At 48.2% G+C, this 21,016-nt stretch overlaps 2 protein-coding genes across 2 annotated transcripts in view; one reads left to right on the forward strand and one right to left on the reverse strand.

Annotated features, from left to right (window-relative positions):
• The window catches only part of ANKZF1 (ankyrin repeat and zinc finger peptidyl tRNA hydrolase 1), a 47,731-nt gene extending 32,554 nt beyond the window's left edge, over nt 1-15,177 (reverse strand). The window contains 3 exon segments of the mRNA XM_038753779.1: nt 3,880-3,982; nt 4,073-4,230; nt 15,061-15,177. Of these exon segments, the coding sequence (XP_038609707.1) occupies nt 3,880-3,982; nt 4,073-4,230; nt 15,061-15,139 (340 nt within the window). The 5' untranslated portion in view covers nt 15,140-15,177.
• An 866-nt stretch (nt 15,178-16,043) lies between these two features.
• ATG9A (autophagy related 9A) overlaps nt 16,044-21,016 on the forward strand; it is a 111,969-nt gene continuing 106,996 nt past the window's right edge. The window contains exon 1 of the mRNA XM_038743568.1: nt 16,044-16,136. The gene's annotated coding sequence lies outside the window, so the exon portion shown is untranslated. The remainder of the gene's footprint in view (nt 16,137-21,016) is intronic.

A 21,016-nucleotide genomic window follows, 5' to 3' on the forward strand; every position in this document is an offset into this window, starting at 1 on the left:
CATATATATATATATATATATATATATATACACATATATACAGAGCACTGGACTAAGCGCTTGGGAAGTCCAAGTTGGCAACATCTAGGGACGGTCCCTACCCGACAGCGGGCTCACAGGCTAGAAAGGGAGACAGGCAACAAAACAAAACATATTAACAAAATAAAATAAATAGAATAAATATGAACAAGTAAAATAGAGTAATAAATATGTACAAACATATATACATATATATAGGTGCCGTGGGGAGGGGAAGGAGGGGGAGAGGAAGGAGGGGGCTCAGTCTGGGAAGGCCTCCTGGAGGCCTTCTACTTGACTTGTACATATTTACTATCTTATTTATTTGATTTTTAATGGCATTTATTAAGCGCTTACTATGTGCAAAGCACTGTTCTAAGCGTGGGGACTTGTACATATTTACTAATCTACTTTTATTATTTTTAAATGGCATTTATTAAGCACTTATTATGTGCAAAGCAATGTTCTCAGCGTGGGGACTTGTACATATTTACTTTTCTATTTACTTTAATTTTTTTTTAAATGGCATTTATTAAGCGCTTACTATGTGCAGAGCACTGTTCTAGGCGTGGGGACTTGTACATATTTACTATTCTATTTACTTTTATTTTTTTAAAAGGGCATTTATTAAGCACTTACTATGTGCAGAGCACTGTTCTAAGCGTAGGGACTTGTACATATTTACTATTCTATTTACTTTTATTTTTTTAAAAGGGCATTTATTAAGCACTTACTATGTGCAGAGCACTGTTCTAAGCGTAGGGACTTGTACATATTTACTATTCTATTTTTTTTAAATGGCATTTATTAAGCACTTACTCTGTGCAGAGCACTGTTCCAGGCGTGGGGACTTGTACGTATTTACTATTCCATTTATTTATTTTTTTTAAATGGCATTTCTTAAGCGCTTACTCTGTGCAGAGCACTGTTCCAAGCGTGGGGACTTGTACATATTTACTATTCTATTTACTTTTTTTTTAAATGGCATTTGTTAAGCGCTTACTATGTGCAGAGCACTGTTCCAAGCGTGGGGACTTGTACGTATTTACTATTCTATTTACTTTAATTTTTTTTTAAATGGCATTTCTTAAGCGCTTACTCTGTGCAGAGCACTGTTCCAAGCGTGGGGACTTGTACATATTTACTATTCTATTTACTTTTATTTTTTTTAAATGGCATTTATTAAGCACTTACTATGTGCAAAGCACTGTTCTAAGCATGGGGACTTGTACATATTTACTATTCTATTTACTCTTTTTTTAATGGTATTTATTAAGCACTTACTATGTGCAGAGCACTGTTCTAGGCGTGGGGACTTGTACATATTTACTATTCCATTTATTTTTTTTTTTAAATGGCATTTCTTAAGCGCTTACTATGTGCAGAGCACTGTTCCAAGCGTGGGGACTTGTACATATTTACTATTCTATTTACTTTTTTTTAAAAATGGCATTTATTAAGCGCTTACTATGTGCAGAGCACTGTTCTAAGCATAGGGACTTGTACATATTTACTACTCTATTTACTTTTATTTTTTTTTAAATGGCATTTCTTAAGCGCTTACTATGTGCAGAGCACTATTCCAAGCGTGGCAACTTGTACATATTTACTATTCTATTTACTTTTTTTAAAAAAATGGCATTTATTAAGCGCTTACTATATGCAGAGCACTGTTCTAAGCATAGGGACTTGTACATATTTACTACTCTATTTACTTTTATTTTTTTTTAAATGGCATTTCTTAAGCGCTTACTCTGTGCAGAGCACTGTTCCAAGTGTGGGGACTTGTACATATTTACTATTCTATTTATTTATTTTTTTTAAATGGCATTTATTAAGCGCTTACTCTGTGCAGAGCACTGTTCCAAGCGTGAGGCCTCTCTCTGCTGGCTCTCTGGACCGCGCCTCGCCGTCCCTCCATCTCGCCCGTCACGCTCCTGACCCCCGGCCCCCGTCCTGCCTCTGGCCCGGGATGCCCTCCATCCTCAAATCAATCAATCAATCGTATTTATTGAGTGTTTACTGTGTGCAGAGCACTGTACTAAGCGCTTGGGAAGTACAAGTCGGCAACACATAGAGACAGTCCCTACCCGACAGCGGGCTCACAGTCCAACCCCCCATCTTACCTCCTTCCCTTCCCCACAGCACCTGTATATATGTATATATGTTTGTACATATTTATTACTCTATTTATTTACTTATTTATTTTACTTGTCCATATCTATTCTATTTATTTTATTTTGTTAGTATGTTTGGTTTTGTTCTCCGTCTCCCCCTTTTAGACTGTGAGCCCACTGTTGGGTAGGGACTGTCTCTAGATGTTGCCAACTTGGACTTCCCAAGCGCCTAGTCCAGTGCTCTGCACACAGTAAGCGCTCAATAAATACGATTGATTGATGATGAGAAATCCTCAAATCCACCAAACAGTGACTCTCCCCCTCCATTCAAAGCCTTATCGAAGGCCTGTCTCCTCCAAGAAGCCTTCCCTGACTGCGCCCTCCTCTCCTCTTCTCCCGCTCCCTTCTGCGCTGCTCTGCCTCGCTCCCTTCCTTCATCCATTGGCGAAGCGGCGTGGCTCAGTGGAAAAGAGCCCGGGCTTTGGAGGCAGAGGTCATGGGTTCAAATCCCGGCTCCGCCAATTGTCAGCTGGGTGACTCTGGGCCAGTCACTTCAGAGCCCGGGCTTGGGAGACAGAGGTCATGGGTTCAAATCCCGGCTCTGCCACTTGTCAGCTGTGTGACCGTGGGCAAGTCACTTCACTTCTCTGTGCCTCAGTTCCCTCATCTGTAAAATGGGTATTAAGACTGTGAGCCCCCTGTGGGACAACCTGATCACCTTGTAACCTCCCCAGCGCTTAGAACAGTGCTTTGCACATAGTAAGTGCCTAATGCTATTATTATTATTATTACTATTATTATCATTATTCTCTGGGCCTCAATTCCCTCATCTGGAAAATGGGGATGAAGACTGTGAGCCCCCCGAGGGACAACCTGATCACCTTGTAACCTCCCCAGCACTTAGAACGGTGCTTTGCACATAGTAAGCGCTTCATAAATGCCATCATTATTATTATCATACCTACCCCAGTGCTTAATACAGTGCCTGGCACACAGTAAGCGCCTAACAAATACCACAGAAAATAAATAATAATAATGATGATGGCATTTATTAAGCGCTTACTATATGCCAAGGACCGTTCTAAGCGCTGGGGAGGATACAAGGCGATCAGGTTGTCCCACGGGGGCCTCCCAGCCTTCATCCAGCGTGGCTCAGCGGAAAGAGCCCGGGCTTTGGAGTCAAAGGTCGTGGGTTCAAATCCCGGCTCCGCCACTTGTCAGCTGCGTGACTTCGGGCAAGTCACTTCACCTCTCTGGGCCTCGGTTCCCTCATCTGTCAAATGGGGATGAAGACTGGGAGCCCCACGGGGGACAACCTGATTACCTTGTATCTACCCCAGCGCTTAGAACGGTGCTTTGCACATTGTAAGCGCTTAACAAATGCCATCATTATTATTATTATTATTATTATTATTATTATTATTATCTACCCCAGTGCTTTGCACATAGCAAGCACTTAACAAATACCAACATTATTATTAAGCGCTTAGTACGGTGCTCTGCACACAGTAAGCGCTCAATAAATACGACTGATTGATTGAATGATTCATCCACATTTTCCAGATGAGGTCGCTGAGGCCCACAGAAGTGACGCGACTTGCCCAAGCGGACAACTGGCAGAGCCGGGATTGGAACCCGTGACCTCGGACTCCAAAGCCCGGGCTCTTTCCACTGAGCCCCGCTGCTTCTCCACTGGATTGACTTCATCATCATCATCAATCGTATTTGAGTGTGGGGGCCTCACCTGCTTGACTCTTCTCCTGGAAGGCGGCGGCGGGCAGGGGGGCCCGGCCCCGCAGACGCTGTCGGAGGTTGAAGCGATGCCAGTCCAGCTTGTAGTGGTCCCTCTGCGGGGAGGGAGCGAGTGCGGGGCGGTTGGCACAGATCCCGGGGGGCACGGGGCAATGCCCTCCCTTTCCCTCCATCCCCCGCGTTACCTGGTCCTGGCGATCCCGGAATGCCTGGGAACAGGCGGAGCAGAACATCCGCTCGGTGGAAGACGAGGAGGAGGAGGAAGAAGAGACTTCGGGACCCTTGGGATGCGGGCCGGACGGTCCCGCGGGATGCCCGGCCTCGTTGCGATCGTCTCCCGATCCTGGAAACGGCCAGGGACGCAGGGAGACGGGGACGGAGGCAGGGAGAGAGGGAAGCAACAGAAACCAGAAAGTCTGTAAAATGTGGATTAGAAACTGTTCTCCCCCAGTTAATACTACTAATGGTACTTGTTCGGCATTTAATAACGGGAGAGAAGCAGGAGAAACCGTAAATTCTATAAAATGTGGATTAGAAACTGTTCTCCCCCAATTACTAATACTAACGGTATTTGTTCGGCATTTAATAATGGGAGGGAAACCATAAATTCTGTAAAATGTGGATTAGAAACTGTTCTCCCCCAGTTAATACTACTAATGGTACTTGTTCGGCATTTAATAACGGGAGAGAAGCAGGAGAAACCGTAAATTCTATAAAATGTGGATTAGAAACTGTTCTCCCCCAATTACTAATACTAATGGTATTTGTTCGGCATTTAATAATGGGAGGGAAACCATAAATTCTGTAAAATGTGGATTAGAAACTGTTCTCCCCCAGTTAATACTACTAATGGTACTTGTTCGGCATTTAATAACGGGAGAGAAGCAGGAGAAACCGTAAATTCTGTAAAATGTGGATTAGAAACTGTTCTCCCCCAATTAATAATACTAATGGTATTTGTTCGGCATTTAATAACGGGAGAGAAGCAGGAGAAACCGTAAATTCTGTAAAATGAGGATTAGAAACCGTTCTCCTCCAAATACTAATACTAATGGTATTTGTTCGGCATTTAATAATGGGAGAGAAGCAGGAGAAACCGTAAATTCTGTAAAATGTGGATTAGAAACTGTTCTCCCCCAATTAATAATACTGATGGTAGTTGTTCGGCATTTAATCACGGGAGAGAAGCGGGAGAAACCATAATAATACTAATGGTGTTTGTTCGGCACTTAATAACGGGAGGGAGAGAAGCAGGAGAAACCGTAAATTCTGTAAAATGTGGGTTAGAAACTGTTCTCCCCCAGTTAATAATACTGATGGTAGTTGTTCGGCATTTAATCACGGGAGAGAAGCGGGAGAAACCATAATAATACTAATGGTATTTGTTCGGCACTTAATAACGGGAGGGAGAGAAGCAGGAGAAACCGTAAATTCTGGAAAATGTGGATTAGAAACTGTTCTCCCCCAGTTAACAATACTGATGGTAGTTGTTCGGCATTTAATAACGGGAGAGAAGCAGGAGAAACCATAATAATACCAATGGTATTTGTTCGGCACTTAATAACGGGAGGGAGAGAAGCAGGAGAAACTGTAAATTCTGGAAAATGTGGATTAGAAACTGTTCTCCCCCAATTAATAATACTGATGGTAGTTGTTCGGCATTTAATCACGGGAGAGAAGCAGGAGAAACCATAATAATACTAATGGTGTTTGTTCGGCACTTAATAACGGGAGGGAGAGAAGCAGGAGAAACCGTAAATTCTGGAAAATGTGGGTTAGAAACTGTTCTCCCCCAGTTAATAATACTGATGGTAGTTGTTCGGCATTTAATCATGGGAGAGAAGCGGGAGAAACCATAATAATACTAATGGTGTTTGTTCGGCACTTAATAACGGGAGGGAGAGAAGCAGGAGAAACCGTAAATTCTGTAAAATGTGGGTTAGAAACTGTTCTCCCCCAGTGAATAATACTGATGGTAGTTGTTCGGCATTTAATCACGGGAGAGAAGCGGGAGAAACCATAATAATACTAATGGTATTTGTTCGGCACTTAATAACGGGAGGGAGAGAAGCAGGAGAAACCGTAAATTCTGGAAAATGTGGATTAGAAACTGTTCTCCCCCAGTTAACAATACTGATGGTAGTTGTTCGGCATTTAATAACGGGAGAGAAGCAGGAGAAACCATAATAATACTAATGGTATTTGTTCGGCACTTAATAATGGGAGGGAGAGAAGCAGGAGAAACCGTAAGTTCTGGAAAATGTGGATTAGAAACTGTTCTCCCCCAATTAATAATACTGATGGTAGTTGTTCGGCATTTAATCACAGGAGAGAAGCAGGAGAAACCGTAAATTCTGTAAAATGTGGATTAGAAACTGTTCTCCCCTTCTAGACTGTGATCCCGCTGTTGGGTAGGGACCGTCTCTAGATGTTGCCAACTTGTACTTCCCAAGCGCTTAGTACAGTGCTCTGCACACAGTAAGCGCTCCATTAATATGATTGAATGAATGAATGAATAATACTACTGGTATCTGTTCGGCATTTAATAGTGGCAGGGAGAGAAGGAGAAACCATAAATTCTGTAAAATGTGGATTAGAATCTGTTCTCCCCCAATTAATAATACTAATGGTATTAGTTCAACATTTAATAACGGGAGAGAAGCAGGAGAAACCGTAAATTCTGTAAAGTGTGGATTAGAAACTGTTCTCCCCCAATTAATACTACTAATGGGATTTGTTCGGCATTTAATAACGGGAGAGAAGCAGGAGAAACCGTAAATTCTGTAAAATGTGGATTAGAAACTGTTCTCCCCCAATTAATACTACTAATACTACTAAGAGCTTAATACAGTGCTCTGCACACAGTAAGCGCTCAATAAATAAGATTGATTGATTAATGGTATTTGTTCAGCATTTAATAACGGGAAAGAAGCAGGAGAAACCGTAAATTCTGTAAAATGTGGATTAGAAACTGTTCTCCCCCAATTAATACTACTAATACTACTAAGAGCTTAGTACAGTGCTCTGCACACAGTAAGCGCTCAATACGATTGATTGATTAATGGTATTTGTTCAGCATTTAATAACGGGAGAGAAGCAGGAGAAACCGTAAATTCTGTAAAATGTGGATTAGAAACTGTTCTCCCCCAATTAATACTACTAATGGGATTTGTTTGGCATTTAATAACGGGAGAGAAGCAGGAGAAACCGTAAATTCTGGAAAATGTGGATTAGAAACTGTTCTCCCCCAATTACTAATATTAATGGTATTTGTATGGCATTTAATAATGGGAGGGAGAGAAACCATAAATTCTGTAAAATGTGGATTAGAAACTGTTCTCCCCCAATTAATACTACTGATGGTATTTGTTCGGCATTTAATAACAGGAGAGAGTAGGAGAAACTATAAATTCTGTAAAATGTGGTTTCAAAACTGTTCTCCCCCAATTAATAATACTAATGGTATTTGTTCGGCATTTAATAACGGGAGGGAAGCAGGAGAAACCGTAAATTCTGTAAAATGTGGATTAGAAACTGTTCTCCCCCAATTAATAATACTAATGGTATTTGTTTGGTATTTAATAATGGGAGGGAGAGAAGCAGGAGAAACCATAAATTCTGTAAAATGTGGTTTCAAAACTGTTCTCCCCCAATTAATAATACTAATGGTATTTATACAGCATTTAATAATGGGAGGGAGAGCAGCAGAAGAAACCATAAATTCTGTAAAATGTGGATTAGAAACTGTTCTCCCCTTCTAGACTGTGAGCCCACTGTTGGGTACAGACCGTCTCTATATGTTGCCAACATGTACTTCCCAAGCGCTTAGTACAGTGCCCTGCATACGGTAAGCACTCAATAAATACCATTGAATGAATGAATGAATGAATGAATAATACTAATGGTATTTGTTCGGCATTTAATAATGGGAGGGAGAGAAGCAGGAGAAACCATAAATTCTGTAAAATGTGGTTTCAAAACTGTTCTCCCCCAATTAATAATACTAATAGTATTTGTTCGGCATTTAATAACAGGAGAGAAGCAGAAGAAACCGTAAATTCTGTAAAATGTGGATTAGAAACTGTTCTCCCCAAATTGATAATACTAATGGTATTTTTTCGGCATTTAATAATGGGAGGGAGAGAAGCAGGAGAAACCATAAATTCTGTAAAATGTGGTTTCAAAACTGTTCTCCCCCAATTAATAATACTAATAGTACTTGTTCGGCATTTAATAACGGGAGAGAAGCAGAAGAAACCGTAAATTCTGTAAAATGTGGATTAGAAGCTGTTCTCCCCAAATTGATAATACTAATGGTATTTGTTCGGCATTTAATAATGGGAGGGAGAGAAGCCGGAGAAACCATAAATTCTGTAAAATGTGGATTAGAAACCGTTCTCCCCCAATTAATAATACTAATGGTCTTTGTTCGGCATTTAATAATGGGAGGGAGAGAAGCAGGAGAAACTGTAAATTCTGTAAAATGAGGATTAGAAACTGTTCTCCCCTAATTGATAATACTAATGGCATTTGTTTGGCATTTAATAATGGGAGGGAGAGAAGCCGGAGAAACCATAAATTCTGTAAAATGTGGTTTAAAAACTGTTCTCCCCCAATTAATAATACTAATAGTATTTGTTCGGCATTTAATAATGGGAGAGAAGCAGGAGAAACCATAAATTCTTTAAAATGTGCATTAGAAACTGTTCTCCCCCAATTAATAATACTGATGTATATATGTTTGTACATATTTATTACTCTATTTATTTATTTATTTTACTTGTACATATCTATTCTATTTATTTTATTTTGTTAGTATGTTTGGTTTTTTTTTTCTCTCTCCCCCTTTTAGACTGTGAGCCCGCTGTTGGGTAGGGACTGTCTCTATATGTTGCCAATTTCTACTTCCCAAGCGCTTAGTACAGTGCTCTGCACATAGTAAGCGCTCAATAAATATGATTGATTGATTGACTGATTGATGGTATTTGTTCGGCATTTAATAATGGGAGGGAGAGAAGCCGGAGAAACCACAAATTCTGTAAAATGTGGATTAGAAACTGTTCTCCCCCAACTAATACTAATGGTATTTGCTTAGTATTTAATAATGGGAGGGAGGGAGAGAAGCAGGAGAAACCATAAATTCTGTAAAATGTGGATTAAAAACTGTTTTCCCCCAATTAATAATTCTAATGGCATTTGTTCAGCATTTAATAATAATAATGATGGCATTTGTTAAGCGCTTAGTATGTGCCAAGCACTGTTCTAAGCGCTGTGGGGGGGATACAAGGTGATCAGGTTGTCCCCTGTGAGGCTAATAATCTTAATCCCCATTTTCCAGATGAGGTCACTGAGGCTCAGAGAAGTTAAGTGACTTGCCCACGGTCACCCAGCTGACAAGCAGCGGAGCCGGGATTAGAACCCATGACCTCGGACTCCCAAGCCCGGGCTCTTTCCACTCGTCCACGCTGGGCCAAGCACTGTTCTAATAGTAATAATAATAATAATAATAATGATATTTGTTAAGCGCTTACTACGTGCCAAGCACCTTTCTAAGCGCTGGGGGAGATACAAGGTGATGAGGCTGTCCCCCGTGGGGCTCCCAGTCTTCATCCCCATTTTACAGACGAGGTCACTGAGGCCCAGAGAAGTGAAGTGACTTGCCCAAATCAATCAATCGTATTTATTGAGCGCTTACTATGTGCAGAGCACTGTACTAAGCGCTTGGGAAGTACAAATTGGCAACACATAGAGACGTGACTTGCCCAAAGTCACCCAGCTGACAAGTGGCGGAGCCGGGATTAGAACCCATGACCTCTGACTCCCAAGCGCGGGCTCCTTCCACTGAGCCACGCTGCTATGTGCACAGCACTATACTAATAATAATAACAATAATGGCATTTGTTAAGCGCTTACTATGTGCCCGGCACTGTTCTAAGCACCGGAGGGGAATACAAGGCGATCAGGTTGTCCCACATGGGGCTAACAGTTTTAATCCCCATTTTCCAGATGAGGGAACTGAGGCCCAGAGAAGTGAAGCGACTTGCCCAAAGTCACACAGCAGACAGGAGGCGGAGCCGGGATTAGAACCCACGACCTCTGACTCCAAAGCCCGGGCACGTCGCTTCACTTCTCTGGGCCTCAGTTCCCTCGGCTGGAAAATGGGGATGAAGACTGTGAGCCCCCCCCCGGGGGACAACCTGATCACCTTGTAACCCCCCCAGCGCTGAGAACAGTGCTTCGCACATAGTAAGCGCTTAATAAATGCCATCATTATTATTATTATTATTAATGAGTACCATAATTATTATTGTTATGATAACAAACACATTTCCTGCCCACAACAAGCCACCGGTGAAGGCCGCTTGGAAGAGATGTGACCCTAATCGCCCCCTCTGCTCCCCCCTCAGCCCTCAACACAACTACACATATAATCAATCAATCAATCAATCGTATTTATTGAGCGCTTACTGTGTGCAGAGCACTGGACTAAGCGCTTGGGAAGTACAAGTTGGCAACATATAGAGACGGTCCCGACCCAACAGCGGGCTCACAGTCTAAAAGGGGGAATCAGCGTGGCTCAGTGGAAAGAGCCTGGGCTTTGGAGTCAGAGGTCATGGGTTCGAATCCAGATCCTCCACATGTCTGCTGTGTGACCTTGGGGAAGTGTGACCTTGGGGAAGTCACTTCACTTCTCTGAGCCTCAGTTACCTCACCTGGAAAATGGGGATTAAGACTGGGAGCCCCACGTGGGACAACTTTGCACATAGTAAGCACTTAATAAATGCCATCATTATTATTACAAATTGATCACCTTGTATCCCCCCCAGTGCTTAGAACAGTGCTCTGCACATAGTAAGTGCTTAGCAAATGACATCATTATTATTATTATTATTATTATCACACTGATTAAGAATGTGAGGCCCATGTGTCCAACCTGATTACCTTGTATCTACCCCTGCTGTAGAGAAGCAGCGGGGCTCAGTGGAAAGAGCCTGGGCTTGGGAGTCAGAGGTCATGGGTTCGAATCCCGGCTCCGCCAACTGTCAGCTGGGTGACTTTGGGCAAGTCACTTCACTTCTCTGGGCCTCAGTCACCTCATCTGGAAAATGGGGATGAAGACTGGGAGCCCCCCGTGGGTCAACCTGATCACCTTGTAACCTCCCCAGTGCTTAGAACAGTGCTTAGTACAAGTATAAGCGCTTAGTACAATGCTCTGCACACAGTAAGCGCTCAATAAATACGATTGATTGATTAGAACAGTGCTTTGCACATAGTAAGCACTTAATAGAGAAGCAGCGTGGCTGAGTGGAAAGAGCATGGGCTTTGGGGCCAGAGGTCATGGGTTCAAATCTCGGCTCTGCCAATTGTCAGCTGGGTGACTTTGGGCGAGTCACTTCACTTCTCTGAGCCTCAGTGACCACATCTGGAAAATGGGGATGAAGACTGGGAGCCCCCCATGGGACAACCTGATCGCCTTGTAACCTCCCCAGTGCTTAGAACAGTGCTTTGCACAAAGTAAGCGCTTAATAGAGAAGCATAGTAAGCTGCTTAATAGAGAAGCAGTGTGGCTCAGTGGAAAGAGCATGGGCTTTGGAGCCAGAGGTCATGGGTTCAAATCCCGGCCCTGCCAATTGTCAGCTGGGTGACTTTGGGCAAGTCACTTCACTTCTCTGGGCCTCAGTCACCTCATCTGGAAAATGGGGATGAAGACTGGGAGCCCCCCGTGGGACAACCCGATCGTCTTGTAACCTCCCCAGCGCTTAGAACAGTGCTTGGCACATAGTAAGTGCTTAATAGAGAAGCATAGTAAGCTGCTTAATAGAGAAGCAGCGTGGCTGAGTGGAAAGAGCATGGGCTTTGGGGCCAGAGGTCATGGGTTCAAATCCCGGCCCTGCCAATTGTCAGCTGGGTGACTTTGGGCGAGTCACTTCACTTCCCTGAGCCTCACTGACCTCATCTGGAAAATGGGGATGAAGACTGGGAGCCCCCCGTGGGACAACCTGATCACCTCGTAACCTCCCCAGCGCTTACAGCAGTGCTTTGCACAGAGTGAGCGCTTAACAAATGCCATCATCATCATCATTATTATTACCCCAGTGCTTAGAACAGTGCTTGGCACATAGTAAGTGCTCAATGAGTACTATTATTATGATAACAGACATTCTCCGCTTATAACAAGCAATCAGGGAAGGCCTCTTGGAGGAGGCCCCTCCTGCACAACTCTCTCTCACACACACACACACACCCCCCCCAATCACCCTCTCTTTCTCTCTCACAGACACACACACACCCTCTCACACACGTACACACCCAAGCACCCTCTCTCTCTCTCTCTCACAGACACAGACACACACACACACACACACACACACACACACACACACACACACACCCTCTCTCACAGACAGACGCACACAGGAAAAAAATGATCTTAATCAATCAATCAATCATATTTATTCATCATCATCATCAATTGTATTTATTGAGCGCTTACTATGTGCTAGAGCACTGTACTAAGCGCTTGGGAAGTACAAATTGGCAACATATAGAGACAGTCCCTACCCAACAGTGGGCTCACAGTCTAATAGGGGGAGACAGTGAACAAAACCAAACACACTAACAAAATAAAATGAATATGCAAAAAACAATATGGGAGACTTTTATATATAAATATAATATACAATGTAAAAATATTATATATTTTATATATAATGATTATACTATTATTATATATAAATGATAACCCAGACTGAGCACCCTCCACCTCCCCCCAGCACCCTGGGGGTAGATATGTATGTATGTGTGTGTATATATATATATATATATATATATATATAAATATATATGCATACACACACACACATACATATGTGTGTATATGCTTGTACATATTTTTTACTCTATTATATATATGCATATATACACATATATACGTGTATATGTTTGTACATATTTTTCACTCTATTATATATGTACATATATATACATATATACATGCATATATACACATATATACGTGTATATTTGTTTGTACATATTTTTTACTCTATTATATATGTACGTATATATACATGTATATATGTATATGTTTGTGCATATTTATTACTCTATTTATTTTACTTGTACATATTCTATTTATTTTATTTTGTTAATGTTTTGTTTTGCTGTCTGTCTCCCCCTCCTAGACTGTGAGCCCGCTGTTGGGTAGGGACCGTCTCTAGATGTTGCCAACTTGTACTTCCCAAGCGCTTAGTACGGTGCTCTGCACACAGTAAGCGCTCAATAAATACGATTGAATGAATGAATACTACTCTATTTTATTTTTACATATTTATTCTATTTATTTTATTTTGTTAATATGTTTGGGTTTGTTGTCTGTCTCCCCCTTTTAGACTGTGAGCCCACTGTTGGGTAGGGACTGTCTCTATGTGATGCCAATTTGGACTTCCCAAGCGCTTAGTGCAGTGCTCTGCACATAGTAAGCGCTCAATAAATACGATTGATTGACTGACTGATTAGTACAGTGCTCTGCACACAGTAAGCGCTCAATAAATACAATTGAATGAATACTACTCTATTTTATTTTTACATATTTATTTTATTTATTTTATTTTGTTAATATGTTTTGTTCTCTGTCTCCCCCTTCTAGACTGTGAGCCCGCTGGTACTGGGGAGGGACCGTCTCTCTTGTCCTTCCCAAGCGCTTAGTCCAGTGCTCTGCACACAGGAAGCGCTCAATAAATACGGCTGAGTGAATGAACAGGGCCAGTCATAATGAGCCCACTGTTGGTTCGGGACTGTCTCTCTACGTTGCCAACTTGGACTTCCCAAGCGCTTAGTCCAGTGCTCTGCACACGGTAAGCACTCAATAAATACGACTGAATGAATGAGTGAATAATAATAATAATGATGGCACTTATGAGGCGCTTACTGTGTGCCAAGCACTGTTCTAAGCGCTGGGGAGGTTACAAGGTGATCAGGTTGTCCCAAGAGGGGCTCACAGTCTTCATCCCCATTTTACAGATGAGATCATTGAGGCACAGAGAATAATAATAATAATGACACTTGTTACGCGCTTACTATGTGCAAGCACTGTTCTAAGCGCTGGGGAGGTTACAAGGTGATCAGGTTGTCCCATGGGGGGCTCACAGTCTTCATCCCCATTTTACAGAGAAGGGAACTGAGGCACAGAGAATAATAATAATAACGATAATAATAATAATAATGACACTTGTTAAGCGCTTACTATGTGCAAGCACTGTTTTAAACGCGGGGGAGGTTACAAGGTGATCAGGTTGTCCCACGGGGGGCCCACAGTCTTCATCCCCATTTTCCAGATGAGGTCATTGAGGCACAGAGAATAATAATAATAATAACAATGATAAGAATAATAATAATGACACTTGCTAAGCGCTTTCTATGGGATAACAATAATAACTACACTTGGTAAGCGCTATGTGCAAAGCACTGTTCTAAGCGCTGGGGAGGTTACAAGGTGATCAGGTTGCCCCACGGGGGGGCTCACAGTCTTCATCCCCGTTTTACCGATGAGGTCATTGAGGCATACAGAACAATAATAATAATAACAATAATAATAATGACACTTGTTAAGCGCTTACTACGTGCAAGCACTGTTTTAAGCGCTGGAGAGGCTATAAGGTGATCAGGTTGTCCCATGGGGGGCTCCCAGTCTTCATCCCCATTTTCCAGATGAGGGAACTGAGGGACAGAGAATAACAATAATAACAGTAATAATAATAATAACGACACTTGTTAAGCGCTTACTATGTGCAAGCACTGATCTAAGCGCTGGGGAAGTTACAAGGTGATCAGGTTGTCCCACGGAGGGCTCATAGTCTTCATCCCCATTTTCCAGATGAGGTCACTGAGGCCCAGAGAATAATAATAACAACATGCTAAGCGCTTACTCTGTGCCAAGCACTGTTCTAAGCGCTGGGGAGGTTCCAAGGTGGTCAGGTTGTCCCCCGGGGGGCTCCCAGTCTCCATCCCCATTTTCCAGATGAGGGAACTGAGGCCCAGAGAAGTGAAGTGACTGGCCCAAAGTCACCCAGCTGACGAGTGGCGGAGGCGGGATTCGAACCCAGGACCTCTGACTCCCAAGCCCGGGCTCTTTCCGCTGGGCCCCGCTGCTGCCCTGGCGCCGGGGGTTTACCTGGGTCGGAGGTGACGAGGCTGATGCCCCTGAGGACGGGCTGCCCGGGGCTCAGGGCGAACAGGGACAGGGCGGACATGACGGACCACGGGGCCCTCGGCCTCCTCCTCGTCCTCCTCGTCGGCCGCTCACGAGGCCACGTGTGCCGCCCTTTCCCGGCCCCGCCCACTGCGCCTGCGCCGCCCCCCGAGCCGGAAGTGCCTCCGCCGCACCGGAAGTGTCCTCCTCCGAGCCGGAAGTGTCCTCCTCCGAGCCGGAAGTATCCTCCGCCGAGCCGGAAGCGCCCCCCCCAAGGCCGGAAGTGTCCTCCGCCGAGCCGGAAGCGCCCCCCAAAGCCGGAAGTTACCTCCGCCGAGCCGGAAGCGGCCCCCCTGAGCCGGAAGTGTCCTCCGCCGAGCCGGAATTGCCCCCCCAAAGCCGGAAGTGTCCTCCGCCGAGCCGGAAGCGCCCCCCCCAAAGCCGGAAGTGTCCTCCGCCGAGCCGGAAGCGGCCCCCCTGAGCCGGAAGTGTCCTCCGCCGAGCCGAAAGTGGCCCCCCTGAGCCGGAAGTGCCCTCCGCCGAGCCGGAAGCGGCCCCCAAAGCCGGAAGTGTCCTCCGCCGAGCTGGAAGCGCCTCCGCCGAGCCGGAAGCTCCCCGTCGAGCCGGAAGTGTCCTCCGCCGAGCCGGAAGCCCCTCTGCCGAGCCGGAAGCGCCCCCGCCGAGCCGGAAGTGCCCCTCCGAGCCAGAAGTGTCCTCCGCCGAGCCGGAAGCTCCTCCCTCCGAGCCGGAAGTGTCCTCCGCCGCGCCGGAAGCGCCTCAGCCCCGCCGGAAGCGCCTGCGCCCCGAGCGGCCCCTACGGAAGCCCGCTGGGGACCGTCCGCGTCGGCCGCCGCTCATTGGCCGGGTAAGCCCCGCCCCCGGAGGCAGGGATTGGCTGCGGCGGGCCCGCCCCTGGCGCCCTCATTGGCCCGGCCGTTGGCGGGGCGGGGCCTAGCGCTCGGGGGCCGACGGTCGGGCGCCGGTCGACGGTGGCCGCCGACCCCCCGACGGACCGCCCTCCCCACGACTAGGCGACACCGGCCGGGAAGGACAAGACGGTGGGACGGGACGGGGAGCGGGAGGAGGGGGGGGAGGTCCACCCCGGCCCCCAGCCCTCCCGCCCCAAAGCGCGTTCTCGCCTTGTTTTGGAAGCCGGGAGGCGCGCGCGTGCGCGCGCGGGGGTGGGGGTTGGGGGGGGTGGCCGGAGGCGCGCGTGCGCAGGGCGGACCCGACCGTCGGGGGCGCGCGCGTAGCGGCGCCGGGAGCGCGCGGGGGGCGCGGGAGCGCGCGGGAGGGGAGGAAGGGGGGGAGCCCACCGGATCTCTCTGCGTTCCTCAGAGATCTCTCCCGTCTCCGTCCCCAGAGATCTCTCCCCCTCCCCTACGTCTCCCTCCCCGGAGATCTCTGTCTCCCTCAGAGATGTCTCCCGTCTCCCTCCCCAGAGATCTCTGACGCCCCCCCAAGGTCTCCATTCCCAGAGATCTCTCCCTCCACCCCAGAGATCTCTTCCTCCCTCAGAGATCTCTCCCGTCTCCAACCCCAGAGATCTCTGACCCTCCCCCAAGGTCTCCATCCCCAGAGATCTCTCCCGTCTCCATCCCCAGAGATCTCTCCCCCTCCCCCACATCTGCATCCCCAGAGATCTCTGCCTCCCTCAGAGATCTCTCCCGTCTCCATCCCCAGAGATCTCTCCCTCCCTCCCCAGAGATCTCTCCCTCCCTCAGAGATCTCTCCCGTCTCCGTCCCCAGAGATCTCTGCCGCTCCCCCAAGGTCTCCATTCCCAGAGATCTCTGCCTCCCTCAGAGATCTCTCCCTCCGTCCCCAGAGATCTCTGTCTCCATCCCCAGAGATCTCTCCCTCCGTCCCCAGAGATCTCTGTCTCCGTCCCTGAGAGATCTCTGTCTCCATCCCCAGAGATCTCTGACCCTCCCTCAGAGATCTCTCCCGTCTCCATTCCCAGAGATCTCTGACGGCCCCACACAACCCCATCCCCAGAGATCTCTGCCTCCCTCAGAGATCTCTGTCTCCATCCCCAGAGACCTCTGCCCCTCCCCCAAGGTCTCCCTCCCCAGAGATCTCTGTCTCCCTCAGAGATCTCTCCCGTCTCCATCCCCAGAGATCTCTGACGCCCCCCAAGGTCTCCATTCCCAGAGATCTCTGCCTCCCTCAGAGATGTCTGTCTCCATCCCCAGAGATCTCTGACCCTCCCCCACGTCTCCCTCCCCAGAGATCTCTGACGTTCCCCAAGATCTCTGCCTCCCTCAGAGACCTCTGTCCCCCTCAGAGATCTCTTCTTCCCTCCCCAGAGATCGCTTCCCCCCTCAGAGATCTCTCCCGTCTCCATCTCCAGAGATCTCTCCCCCTCCCCCACGTCTCCATCCCCAGAGATCTCAGTCTCCATCCCTCAGAGATCTCTGTCTCCCTCAGAGATCTCTGTCCCCCTCAGAGATCTCTCCCTCCCCAGAGATCTCTCCCTCCATCCCAGAGACCTCCGTCTCCATCGCCCGAGATCTCTGCCCCTCCCCCAAGGTCTCCATTCCCAGAGATCTCTGCCTCCATCCCCAGAGATCTCTCCCTCCGTCCCCAGAGATCTCTGCCTCCATCCCCAGAGAGCTCTCCCCCTCCCCCACAGCTCCGTCCCCAGAGATCTCCCCCTCCCTCCCCAGAGATCTCTGTCTCCCTCAGAGATCTCTCCCGTGTCCATCCCCAGAGATCTCTGACGCCCCCCCCAAGGTCTCCATACCCAGAGACCTCTCCCTCCCTCAGAGATCTCTCCCGTCTCCATCCCCAGAGATCTCTGTCTCCATCCCTCAGAGATCTCTCACCGTCCCCCACATCTCCATCCCCAGAGATCTCTGTCTCCATCCTCAGAGATCTCTGCCGTCTCCCTCCCCAGAGATCTCTGTCTCCATCCCTCAGAGATCTCTCACCGTCCCCCACATCTCCATCCCCAGAGATCTCTCCCTCCCTTCCTCAGAGATCTCTCCCGTCTCCATCCCCAGAGATCTCTCCCGTCTCCGTCCCCAGAGATCTCTGTCTCCATCCCTCAGAGATCTCTCACTCTCCCCACATCTCCATCCCCAGAGATCTCTCCCTCCCTCCCTCAGAGAGCTCTCCCGTCTCCATCCCCAGAGATCTCTGACCCTCCCTCAGAGACCTCCGCCCCCCTCAGAGATCTCTCTCGTCTCCGTCCCCAGAGATCTCTCCCTCCATCCCCAGAGATCTCTCCCCTTCCCCCACAGCTCCACCCCTAGAGATCTCTCCTTCCACCCCCAGAGATCTCTGCCTCCCTCAGAGATCTCTCCCGCCTCCATCGCCAGAGATCTCTGACGCCCCGCCAAGGTCTCCACCCCTAGAGATCTCTGCCTCCCTCAGAGATCCCTGTCCCCCTCAGAGATCTCTCCCTCCATTCCCAGAGATCTCTGTCCCCCTCAGAGATCTCTCCCGTCTCCATCCCCAGAGATCTCTGACCCACCCCCACGTCTCCATCCCCTGAGATCTCTCCCGTCTCCATCCCTCAGAGATCTCTCACCCTCCCCCACATCTCCATCCCCAGAGATCTCTGTCTCCATCCTCAGAGATCTCTGCCTCCCTCAGAGATCTCTGTCTCCATCCCCAGAGATCTCTTTCTCCCTCTCCAGAGATCTCTTCCTCCCTCAGAGATCTCTCCCGTCTCCATCCCCAGAGATGTCTCGTGCTCCTCCATTCCCAGAGATCTCTGTCTCCCTCAGAGATCTGTGCCTCCATCCCCAGAGATCTCTGACCCTCCCTCAGAGATCTCTCCCTCCCTCCCCAGAGATCTCTGACCGCCCCACACATCCCCACCCCCAGAGATCTCTGCCTCCCTCAGAGATCTCTGCCTCCCCCAGAGATCTCTTCCTCGCTCAGAGATCTCTGACCCTCCCCGAGATCTCTGCCTCCCCCAGAGATCTCTCCTGTCTCCATCCCCAGAGATCTCCCACGCTCCCCCACATCTCCATTCCCAGAGATCTCTGCCTCCCTCAGAGATCTCTTCCTCCATTCTCAGAGATCTCGGCCTCCCTCAAAGATCTCTGACCGCCCCACACATCCCCATCCCCAGAGATCTCTCTCTCCATCCCAGAGACCTCCGTCTCCATCGCCAGAGATCTCTGCCCCTCCCCCAAAGTCTCCATTCCCAGAGATCTCTGCCTCCATCCCCAGAGATCTCTTCCTCCCTCAGAGATCTCTGACCCTCCCCAAGATCTCTGCCTCCCTCAGAGATCTCTCCCGTCTCCATCCCCAGAGATCTCTCACGCTCCCCCACATCTCCATTCCCAGAGATCTCTGCCTCCCTCAGAGATCTCTCCCTCCATCCCCAGAGATCTCTGTCTCCATCCCCGGACATCTCTGGCCCTCCCCAAGATCTCTGCCTCCCTCAGAGATCTCTCCCTCCATCCCCAGAGATCTCTGACCCTCCCCCACGTCTCCATTCCCAAAGATCTCTTCCCCCCTCAGAGATCTCTTCCTCCCTCCCCAGAGATCTCTGACCCTCCCCCACGTCTCCATCCCCAGGGATCTCTGCCTCCCTCAGAGGTCTCTTCCTCCATCTCCAGAGATCTCTGACCTTCCCCAAGATCTCTGCCTCCCTCAGAGATCTCTGTCCCCCTCAGAGATCTCTCCCTCCATGCCAGAGATCTCTGTCTCCATTCCCAGAGATCTCCGACCCTCCCCCAAGGTCTCCATCCCCAGAGATCTCTGCCCCCCTCAGAGATCTCTGTCTCCATCCCCAGAGATCTCTTCCTCAGAGATCTCTCTGCCTCCCTCAGAAATCTCTGTCTCCATCCCCAGAGATCTCTGACCCTCCCCAAGATCTCTGCCTCCGTCAGAGCTCTCTGTCTCCATCGCCTGATATCTCTGGCCCTCCCCCATGTCTCCATCTCCAGAGATCTCTGCCTCCATCCCCGGAGATCTCTGACCCTCCCCAAGATCTCTGCTTCCCTCAGAGATCTGTCCCTCCATCCCCGGAGATCTCTGACCCTCCCCAAGATTGCCTCCCTCAGAGATTCGTTCATTCATTCAGTCGTATTTATTGAGTGCTTACTGTGTGCAGAGCACTGTCCTAAGCGCTTGGGAGGTACAAGTTGGCAACATATAGAGATGGTCCCTACCCAACAATGGGCTCACAGTTTCTCCCTCCATCCCCAGAGATCTCTGTCTCCATCCCTAGAGATCTCTGGCCCTCCCCAAGATCTCTGCCTCCCTCAGAGATCTCTGCCTCCATCCCCAGAGATCTCTGACCCCTCCCCCACGTCTCCATCCCCAGAGATCTCTCCCTCCCTAAAGTTTCCATTCCCAGAGATCTCTGCCTCCCCCACGTCTCTGTTTCCAGAGATCTCCGACCCTCCCCCAAAGTGTCCATTCTCAGAGATCTGTGCCTCCCCAAGGTCTCCATCCCCAGAGAGCTCTACTTCCCCAGAGTCTTCATTCCCAGAGATCTCTACTTCCCCAAAGTCTCCATTCCCAGAGATCTCTGACACTCCCCCCGGTCTCCATTCCCAGAAATCTCTGACCCTCCCCAAGGTCTCCATTCCCAGAGATCTCTGCCTCCCCCAAGGTTTCCATTCCCAGAGGTCTCTGCCTCCTCAAAGTCTCCATCCCCAGAGATCTCTACTTCCCCAAAGTCTCCATGGCCAGAGATCTCTGACCCTCCCCCAAATCTCCATTCCCAGAGATGTCTGCCTCCCCCAAGTTCTCCATTCCCAGAGATCTCTGTCTCCCCCAGGCCTCCATTCCCAGAGATCTCTATTTCCCCAAGGTCTCCATTCCCAGTGATCTCTGCGTCCCCAATATCCCCATTCCCAAGGATCTCTGCGTCCCCAATATCCCCATTCCCAGAGATCTCCGCGTCCCCAATATCCACATTCCCAGAGATCTCTGCCCCCCCGAGTTCTCCACCCTCTAACGTTTCTGCCCCTC

Source organism: Tachyglossus aculeatus, chromosome 1 (genome assembly GCF_015852505.1).
Source record: "Tachyglossus aculeatus isolate mTacAcu1 chromosome 1, mTacAcu1.pri, whole genome shotgun sequence".
Taxonomy (NCBI): Eukaryota; Metazoa; Chordata; class Mammalia; order Monotremata; family Tachyglossidae; genus Tachyglossus; species Tachyglossus aculeatus.